Source organism: Coregonus lavaretus (genome assembly GCF_964263955.1).
Source record: "Coregonus lavaretus genome assembly, contig: HAP1_SCAFFOLD_47, whole genome shotgun sequence".
NCBI classification, from domain to species: Eukaryota; Metazoa; Chordata; class Actinopteri; order Salmoniformes; family Salmonidae; genus Coregonus; species Coregonus lavaretus.
In genome coordinates, this window is record NW_028161510.1 from 1,379,383 (window position 1) to 1,389,802 (window position 10,420).

Genomic DNA, 10,420 nt, shown 5'->3' on the forward strand with positions numbered 1-10,420 from the left:
CATCATTGTAATCTGTGGGTGTCACTGAGTAGGCTGATACCCCATTTCATGGACCCAATATCCATAGGTAAGGCTTTACATTGCAATATAGGTATGCCCGCAATGCAATTCTGAAGACTAATGATTGTCTTTTATTGAATTTATACAACCACATACCAACCTTGTTTAGTATTATCTAGTACGATTCCACTATTTTAATCAGTTTTTTGCGTCACATTCAATGGGAGACTTTTATTTTGAAGGCGAAGCGCAGATTCAACTATTGCTGCTCACCTATTGTTCACAACCATAGAGATAGATAGAGAACTCATCTTTATATCTGTGACATCTTGGGCAGCGACATTGAGGATACAACCCACAGGAATCCCCCCCCTAGTTAACTACTTTGACTACTTTAAAATGGCGGAAGCATGGTGGAAGCCCTCGATGCCGCTGCCCATGCTAAAACGGCCTTTTGGCCACTAGAGGCATCTATCATTCTCTATGTTCACCACACACTGGCGCAGCAGCAGACGTTGGTTGCTTGCGGCCCGTTTAGGCGCTAAACTAGCTTCCGCAATCTACACAGCGCAAAACTAGCTACAATAGGACAATTTGACTGAACACGGTGAAGGATAAACTAGGAAAAGCTACCTAACATTGACACTCGGGTGGAAACGTTGGACGGAAAGACCGGCTTAGTCTCTTTCTATTATGGATCAGGTAAATTAGCTAAAGCTAGCTAAAGTTAGCGTGCGCCAGCTAGCTAGCTACAGTTCAACAACTATTGATTTAAGTTGTTCCTAATAGAATGTATTGTAACTAGAGGGTATTTCTAAATAGTAGTAATATCAAACTACAGGGATCGATATGATGACATGATCCTAGTTAGAAAGAAAATGCATAACGTTAGCTAACTGGCTAACTTAATTAGCTAGCAAACTAACTGTTTTATAAACTAAACAACCTAACTAACTACTAGCTAGACAAATATTAATTAAATATAAAGATAGTGGCACCCGCTAGGTAATAGTTGTCGTGTTGGCAAGTTTAGCTTTAGTTAACATTTGTTAGTTGTTGATTTCTATAAACAGGAATTCGACCTGTTTTTTTTTTTAGGATGATGTCATATTGCTGAGTCTACCTAATGTTGTTGCACTCTCAATCCCTACATTTCATAATGTAGCTTGTTGTGAAAACTGCACTGTCACTCTTCATCATAGGACTCTGAAGACCCGTCCAGCCCGTCTCCATCCTGCTCCACTGAACCCCAACCCATGGTGTCCCCTGGTCATGAAAGTAACCATGGTGACAAGGAGGAGGGTGACCAGGGTTGTCAGGAGATGGTTGCCTTGAGCCTCGACTACGGTGGTGAAATAAGACCAGGAATGAATGTTGCAGTCAAAGAGGCTGGCATGTACTGGGCATGGAATTGTACTGGTAGGTACTGTAATAATAAGGCTTTTCCACTAAGGTTAACACCTGGGCTAAAGCCTATGGAAAGTCTCATTCCAAACCAGTGTTGCAATGGGGAAAAAACAATTATACATGTTAGTCATTTAGCAGACACTTATCCAGAGCGACTTACAGTAGTGAGTGCATACATTTTCACACTGGTCCTCTGTGGGAATCGAACCCACAACCCTGGTGTTGCAAGCACCGTGTTCTACCAACTGACCCACAGTTTCTTTTTTTAATGAATAGGCTAGTTGAGTCTGGTGTGGGAGTGCTGGGCTGAGCGAAAGCCTGCACACCCAGGACCAAATGAAGAATAACAACATTGAACTGGACTCACCTGCATCTCTGTTTATCTTTTCTTATCCACACAGGAGAGAGTTCCAATACAAACTCTGGTAGCGAGTGGAATCCTTCTGCATCGGAACAACCGGGACATTCTACATCAGAACAACCGGAACATTCTACATCAGAACAACCGGAACATTCTACATCAGAACAACCGGGACATTCTACATCTGAACAACCGGGACATTCTACATCAGAACAACCGGAACATTCTACATCAGAACAACCGGGACATTCTACATCAGAACAACCGGGACATTCTACATCAGAACAACCGGGACATTCTACATCAGAACAACCGGGACATTCTACATCAGAACAACCGGGACATTCTACATCAGAACAACCTGAACATTCTACATCAGAACAACCGGAACATTCTACATCAGAACAACCGGAACATTCTACATCAGAACAACCGGGACATTCTACATCAGAACAACCGGAACATTCTACATCAGAACAACCGGGACATTCTACATCGGAAGAAAATGAAGAACCTGGATATTCTAAATTAGGAGTACTTGAACATTCTACATCAGAACAACCTGAACATTTGACATCAGGAGAACCCGAACAACACCAGGAGAGGCACACACCAGCTCTGACATCCCGCTGCTCAGTGTGTGGAAAAGACTGTAAACATTTATCAGCGCTAAAAGTCCACAGGAGATCCCACACAGGAGAGAAGCCTTACTCCTGCCTTGACTGCGGCAAGAGTTTTGCTCAAAATGGTACGCTGAAAGTCCACCAGAGGATGCACACTGGGGAGAAGCCTTTCCTCTGCGCAGACTGTGGCAAGAACTTCCAAACCAACGGGAAGCTGATAGAGCACCAACGGAAACATCACCCAGAGAACGTGATCGACCCCTGGTGCACCGTGTGTAGACTAGCGTTCAGCTCTCAGCTCAAGCTGGAACGGCACCTGAAGACTCACACCGGGGAGAACCCTTACTGCTGCCCTTTTTGTAGCAAGAGGTTCTCCACCAAATGGAGCATGATGCAACACCAGCAGGTCCACAGTGGAGAGAAGCCCTACTCCTGCTCTGACTGTGGCAAGCGCTTCACTCATAGATCCACTGTGTCGACGCACGAGAGGAAACACTGCATTCACCGAATCCGAGTGGAGCGCCCCTCCGGAACAGGACAACGGGAGAACAGCAAACCCAGGAAGACTTACTCTTGCTCGGAGTGTGGAAGAGTTTGCCTGACGTTATCTTTTCTGCAGATACACACGAGAAAACACACGGGAGAGAAGCCGTACCACTGCCCCGAGTGTGAGAAGAAGTTCGCTACTAAATCCCAAGTGAAAGCTCACCAGTGGACGCACACTGGAGCGAAACGGTTCTCCTGCCCCGACTGTGGGCAGGACTTTGCTTATCTACGTGGTATGAAAGTGCACCAGAAGAAACGGCACGCTGAGCAGAATGCAACGTCGGACCAGCCTCCCATCAAAACCCACAGCTGCTCAGTTTGTGGACGACAGTTTTCTGCCAGGAATACTCTAGGAAGACACCTCCTGATCCACTCTGGGGTGAAGCCGCACAAGTGTGCCGAGTGTGGGAGGTGCTTCGCTCAGAAGAACAACCTGAAATCCCACCAGCTGACTCACACAGGAGAGAAGCCTTACAGCTGTGATCAATGTGGGAAGAGGTTCACTCGGAAAAGAGCTATGAAAATACACCAGCAGTCCCCCTGCGCTGTGATAGAAGGTGAAAAGGGTCCCTAAATATAGGATAGCTATTATAGAGTATATACATACAGGCTAGCTATTTAAGTATAGGCTAGCTATTTAAGTACAGGCTAGCTATTTAAGTATAGGCTAGCTATTTAAGTACAGGCTAGCTATTTAAGTACAGGCTAGCTATTTAAGTACAGGCTAACTATTTAAGTATAGGCTAGCTATTTAAGTACAGGCTAGCTATTTAAGTACAGGCTAGCTATTTAAGTATAGGCTAGCTATTTAAGTATAGGCTAGCTATTTAAGTATAGGCTAGCTATTTAAGTACAGGCTAGCTATTTAAGTATAGGCTAGCTATTTAAGTACAGGCTAGCTATTTAAGTATAGGCTAGCTATTTAAGTATAGGCTAGCTATTTAAGTACAGGCTAGCTATTTAAGTACAGGCTAGCTATTTAAGTACAGGCTAGCTATTTAAGTACAGGCTAGCTATTTAAGTACAGCTAGCTATTTAAGTACAGGCTAACTATTTAAGTACAGGCTAACTATTTAAGTATAGGCTAACTATTTAAGTATAGGCTAGCTATTTAAGTACAGGCTAGCTATTTAAGTACAGGCTAGCTATTTAAGTATAGGCTAGCTATTTAAGTACAGGCTAGCTATTTAAGTACAGGCTAGCTATTTAAGTACAGGCGAGCTATTTAAGTACAGGCGAGCTATTTAATGTTCCATATTGTACTTGTATTCATGAAGCATCTCAGAGTAGGAGTGCTGATCTAGGATCAGTTTAGCCTTTTAGATCATTGATGCGTAAGATTACATGGACAAGGATGACCTGATTCTAGATCAGTAAGATTACATGGACAAGGATGACCTGATTCTAGATCAGTAAGATTACATGGACAAGGATGACCTGATTCTAGATCAGTAAGATTACATGGACAAGGATGACCTGATTCTAGATCAGTAAGATTACATGGACAAGGATGACCTGATTCTAGATCAGTAAGATTACATGGACAAGGATGACCTGATTCTAGATCAGTAAGATTACATGGACAAGGATGACCTGATTCTAGATCAGTAAGATTACATGGACAAGGATGACCTGATTCTAGATCAGTAAGATTACATGGACAAGGATGACCTGATTCTAGATCAGTAAGATTACATGGACAAGGATGACCTGATTCTAGATCAGTAAGATTACATGGACAAGGATGACCTGATTCTAGATCAGTAAGATTACATGGACAAGGATGACCTGATTCTAGATCAGTAAGATTACATGGACAAGGATGACCTGATTCTAGATCAGCACTCCTCCTCCTCTGAGACGCTTTGTGAACAAAGTCCCTGGTGTTGCAATACGGGAGAATAGAATAGAGGTCTTAGAACAGGGGTCGTCAACTCGGATGGTCGGGAACATAATTACTAATAATTTGTAGAATGCAAATTGACCTCAAAAAGCATAAACAGATACAATATTTGACTAAAACATAATCATTTTGCTCACATTTGTATATGATCACGTATCTCTCTATGCGTGGGAATACTTGACTTCCAAGATGAGTATCAGTTGGAGCTGATTTCCTGGTGTTTCTACAGTCTTTTATCTCCAACAGTGATTATTAACCACTTGGCTGGTTTAAGGGTGAAACCCAGCAGGTAACGGGAGCCATAGAGAAAATGGCACCCTATTCCCTATGTAGTGCACTACTTTTGACCAGAGCCATAGGGAAAGTGGCACCCTATTCCTATGTAGTGCACTACTTTTGACCAGAGCCATGGGGAAAGTGGCACCCTATTCCTATGTAGTGCACTACTTTTGACCAGAGCCATGGGGAAAGTGGCACCCTATTCCTATGTAGTGCACTACTTTTGACCAGAGCCATGGGGAAAGTGGCACCCTATTCCTATGTAGTGCACTACTTTTGACCAGAGCCATGGGGAAAGTGGCACCCTATTCCTATGTAGTGCACTACTTTTGACCAGAGCCATAGAGAAAATGGCACCCTATTCCCTATGTAGTGCACTACTTTTGACAAGAGCCATGGGGAAAGTGGCACCCTACATAGGAATAGGGTGCCACTTTCCCTATGGCTCTGGTGAAAGGTAGTTCCTTTAACTCCACTAACTCTGTGTTTATCCGTATTGTGTTCCCACAGCAGAGACCAGCCACCATGGCAGAAACACCAAGTTACAAACACCCAAGAAATCACTTCAAATTGAGGGTACCAAGAAATCGCCTACACTGGGGAGATCCAGGACATCACCTACACTGGGGAGACCCAAGACATCACCTACACTGGGGAGATCCAGGGCATCACCTACACTGGGGAGATCCAGGGCATCACCTACACTGGGGAGATCCAGGACATCACCTACACTGGGGAGACCCAAGACATCACCTACACTGGGGAGATCCAGGACATCACCTACACTGGGGAGACCCAGGACATCACCTACACTGGGGAGATCCAAGACATCACCAAGACTGGGGAGACCCAGGACATCACCTACACTGGGGAGACCCAGGACATCACCTACACTGGGGAGACCCAGGACATCACCTACACTGGGGAGATCCAAGACATCACCAAGACTGAGGAGACCCAAGACATCACCAAGACTGGGGAGACCCAGGACATCACCTAGAAGGGAAAAACCAGAGAGATCGGCTGCAGTTGGAAGACCTAACAGATCTTGTAAAATGAAGAATCCAATGAAAGTGCCTACAGAGGTAAGACCCAATGACATTTGGAATGTAAACTAGGGCTGCCCGACCCTGTTCCCGGAGACCTCCCCTGTTCCCGGAGAGCTACCGTCCTATAGGTTTTTGCTTTAATCCAGCACACCTGATTCTAATAATTACCTGATTTATAAGCTGAATCAGGTTAGTTACAACTGGGATTGGAGTGAAAACCTACAGGAGGGTGGCGCTCCAGAAACAGGGGCCTTTTCTCAATTAGACAAAAGTCTGTCTTCTCATCGACTCCTCAGTCTTCCTCTCCTCTGTGAACAGGAAACTGGCAAGTGGTCGCCATATGTAGGAGAGTGTCAATTGGTTAATAAGTGCCTGGAGGAGTTTGCTCCCCTCCATGATTGCCTCTTCCGGTGGAGGATACTCTATTGTATCCTACCGTGGAAGAGTTTTGATATCCACAAGGAGAGGACGCAAGGAATCAAGCAAATCCAATTGAGATTCTCCCAGGGTTGGGCAGTCCTGATGTAGTCAGTCTCAAAATCTAGAACACATAAAATGGGCTCTAGTTAAGAACTCTCACCAGGGTTCTAGAGGACACGGGTGCATTCTAAACAGGAAGTGACTGCAACATTATTTTTGTTTCCAGGACATGACGCCCCGCCAGTCCGATGATGATGATGCTGTAGACTGCGACGTGGACGACCGGAATTGGTTACCTAGCAATGGACTAGAGGCGGAACCCATGAGTCCCAGCCAATCAGATGATGATGACGCTGCAGACTGCGACCGAGAATGGGAGGAGGGGGACAGGCACACCCCAGAGCAGAGGGAGAGTGGTGTGAGTATCTCCCAGTCAGAAAGGGATTCTTCAACCTCCTTGGATATCTGAGGTTCCTCCTCTTGGACTTTCTCCTCCAATGCATTTATAGCAGGAGGTCCAGAGAATGAGAGGAATCAAGGAAGGACTGCTGAGACTTTTGAGGATTCTAAATTCCTTGACCGGTAGGAGAGTGTTTCCTACCTGATTTATTCTGTCTCCCTTTTTGTGGTTTTCAGGACACGTCTCTCTCACCTCCCTCCGCCCCCCTGAAGAGCTGGGGTCCTGCCTCTCCCAGTACCTCTCTACTCTGGGGTCTGAAGAGGCTGTCTGTGCGGCTGGTCGACTGCAGAAAAGCACAGAACAACAAGGGTGAGTGTGGATTTGACCAGGAGTTTTCAAACCTCTCATCGGGGACCCCCAGCCGGTCCATGTGTTTGAACTATTTCTAAGCGGGGGGGGGGGCTTTCCTCTTTTGTTCTCTATTGCTCCTCTATTGTTCCTGAAGCAAGGGGGGAGGCCGATGACATCAGAGGGCACCCATCAGACCAACTCCTTGAATGCCCTACTCCTTGAAGTTTGCAGTTGTCTAAAAAACACTATTTTACTTTTTGACCCATTTGATTTTTGTAGTGTTTGTAATTTACGTCTTTAATACTGGTTTATTATTAAATACTTTGGAACAAATGCGGAACCTTAACGTCATGTCTTTGTTTCACAGCAGACAGCTCTAATGGTCGCTCGCTCAGTGGGAGGGGCTTGCCATCTGGAAAGGCCCCAGGGTCGAAAGTGATCCAGCAATCAGTCGATTTGGAGAAGCCTTACAGCTGTGATCAGTGTGGGAAAGGTTTTCTTACTCCAGTAGGTTTAAAGTCACACCAGATAGTACACTCAGGAGAGAAGCCTTACAGCTGTCGTGTGTGTGGGAAGAGTTTCGCTAGATCAGGTGAACTCGTAGTCCACCAGAGAGTACACACTGGAGAGAAACCCTTTCACTGCTCCGACTGTGGAAAGAGCTTTGCTGCCATTAGTTCGTTGATAACCCACCGGCGAAGACACACAGGAGAGAGGCCTTATAGCTGTGATCAGTGTGGGAAGAGTTTTGCTCAATCAACGGCTTTAAAATGCCACCGGCGAACACACACAGGAGAGAAACCGTACAGCTGTGATCAGTGTGGGAAGCGCTTTGCTCATTCACAGCTGCTGAAAGCGCACCAGCGAAAACACACAGGAGAGAAACCCGAAACACCTTACAGCTGTGATCAATGTGACAAGAGATTCACTATATTGAGCAAGTTGAAAATACACCAGAGAAAACACACAGGAGAGAAGCCTTACCACTGTGAAGTGTGCGGGAAGAGTTATAGGTTCTCTTGCATGCTGACATACCACCAGAAATCACACACAGGAGAGAAACCTTACAGCTGCGACGTGTGTGGGAAGAGCTTTGCTCATTCAAGCACCCTGGCAAGCCACAATCGTATACACACTGGAGAGAAGCCTTTCAGCTGTAAAGTATGTGGGAAGAGCTTTGCCCAGACAGCTACCCTGGCGGGTCACCTGCGAACACACACTGGAGAGAACCCGGATAACCCCGTGAGGAGGCAGAAGCAGAGTAGAAGAGGGGAAGAAGATGGAGGAGAGGCGTCGTACCTCTGCAGCGACTGTGGGAAATGTTTCTCCTCGTTAAGTAAATTGAACGTACACCAGAAGACCCACACAGCAGTGAAGTCCCACCTCTGCAGCGACTGTGGGAATAGCTATTACAGTGCATCACACCTTAGGGCGCACATGAGGTCCCACACCGAAGGAAAACCTTACCTCTGCACCGAATGTGGGAGGCGTTTCAAGCTCCCACAGACTCTGAAAAGACACATGCTGACACACACTGGAGAGAAACCCTGCCACTGCTCCATCTGTGGGAGGAACTTTGCGCATCACCACTCTCTGAAAATACACATGCGAACTCACACCGGAGAAAAGCCTTACAACTGCTCACAGTGCCACCAAAGGTTCTATTCGTCATGCAACCTGGTTTCTCATCAGCGCGTACACTCTGGAGAGAAGCCTAACCACTGCGTCGATTGTGGGAAACGTTTTAGCTCTAGGTCGAACTTACGTGCTCACCAGAAGTCATCACACGGCATAGAAACTTCACCAAAAGGGAAAAAGGCGCCAAAGACAAGCGCCAGCTGGGAAGACACCTCATCGCTGCTCTAATTGCGGCGAACAGTTTAAGTCTTTTGTCCAGCTTACATGTTCACGAGAAAACTCACAGGATAGAAATCCCACACCAGATGTTTCCTGATCAACCCTGGATGGATGGAGATCATTACTGAGTTACTATGAAGGCATCCCAAATGGCACACCTGTGTATTCTATGATCAACCAGGGCTCCATTTTCCATGTGCAGCGCCAGCCCATGTTCTAAAGTCAAGCCAACAAGGTCTGAAGAAAACAGTGTTTGGTGATGAATATGGGTGTTTGTGTGTAGGTGCGTGGTTTGACCAATCAATGTAGGAGTTTGAAGTATGGATTGTTTTTTAGGGGGGGGTTTTATTCAGCTATAGAATTGACACATCATATAATGACATTTTTGTGCAAATTAATGAGCTGTCTATGTTAAACATAGTATTAGGTTTATCTTTTAGTTATCTGTCCTCTAAAAGAAACCCAAATAACATTATATTAAAATGGAACATGAAAGAAATAAACCCCACTACTGCTGCTCTGACTGTGTGCAGTTTTCACCAATCAACGTAGGAGTTTGAACGGTCATGAATAATACTGTATAGTTGATGACCAGGGCCGATTTTTAAACAGCTAAAACAAGAGACTAATAAACCACCCCCACACCATAACACCACTTATTCCATGCTTTACGGTGGGAAATGCACATGCGGAGATAATCTGTTCACCCATACCATAACACCTCCTCCGCCATGCTTTACGGTGGGAAATGAACATGCGGAGATCATCTGTTCACCCACACCATAACACCTCCTCCGCCATGCTTTACGGTGGGAAATGCACATGCGGAGATCATCTGTTCACCCACACCATAACACCTCCTCCTCCATGCTTTACGATGGGAAATGCACATGCGGAGATCATCTGTTCACCCACACCATAACACCTCCTCCGCCATGCTTTACGGTGGGAAATGCACATGCGGAGATCATCCGTTCACCCACACCACGTCTCACAAAGCCACGGCGGTTGGAACTAAACATCTCAAATTTGGACTCCACTGGTCTAATGTCCATTGCTCGTGTTTCTTGGCCCAAGCAAGTCCCTTCTTCTTATTGGTGTCCTTTAGTAGTGGTTTCTTTGCAGCAATTTGACCATGAAGGCCTGATTCACACAGTCTCCTCTGAACAGTTGATGTTGAGATGTCTGTTACTTGAACTCTGTGAAGCATTTATTTGGCCTGCA

The 10,420-nt window shown here is 45.7% G+C and overlaps 1 protein-coding gene and 1 long non-coding RNA gene across 2 annotated transcripts; both read left to right on the forward strand.

The window, feature by feature from the left end:
* The first annotated feature begins 619 nt into the window (after positions 1 to 619).
* On the forward strand, positions 620 to 1,869 carry LOC311120468. The gene is made up of 3 exons (XR_014612165.1): positions 620 to 702; positions 1,203 to 1,419; positions 1,809 to 1,869. It is a non-coding gene; the product is annotated as an uncharacterized lncRNA (long non-coding RNA).
* A 670-nt stretch (positions 1,870 to 2,539) lies between these two features.
* Positions 2,540 to 9,823, forward strand: LOC311120502 (uncharacterized protein; the record flags this gene model as incomplete). The annotated part of the gene is made up of 5 exons (XM_084195088.1): positions 2,540 to 3,494; positions 5,630 to 6,204; positions 6,815 to 7,006; positions 7,225 to 7,357; positions 7,707 to 9,823. 5 exons carry the CDS (start codon positions 2,540 to 2,542, stop codon positions 9,203 to 9,205), a joined length of 3,354 nt encoding a protein of 1,117 aa, XP_084051214.1. The 3' UTR covers positions 9,206 to 9,823.
* Between the last annotated feature and the right edge of the window lie 597 nt (positions 9,824 to 10,420).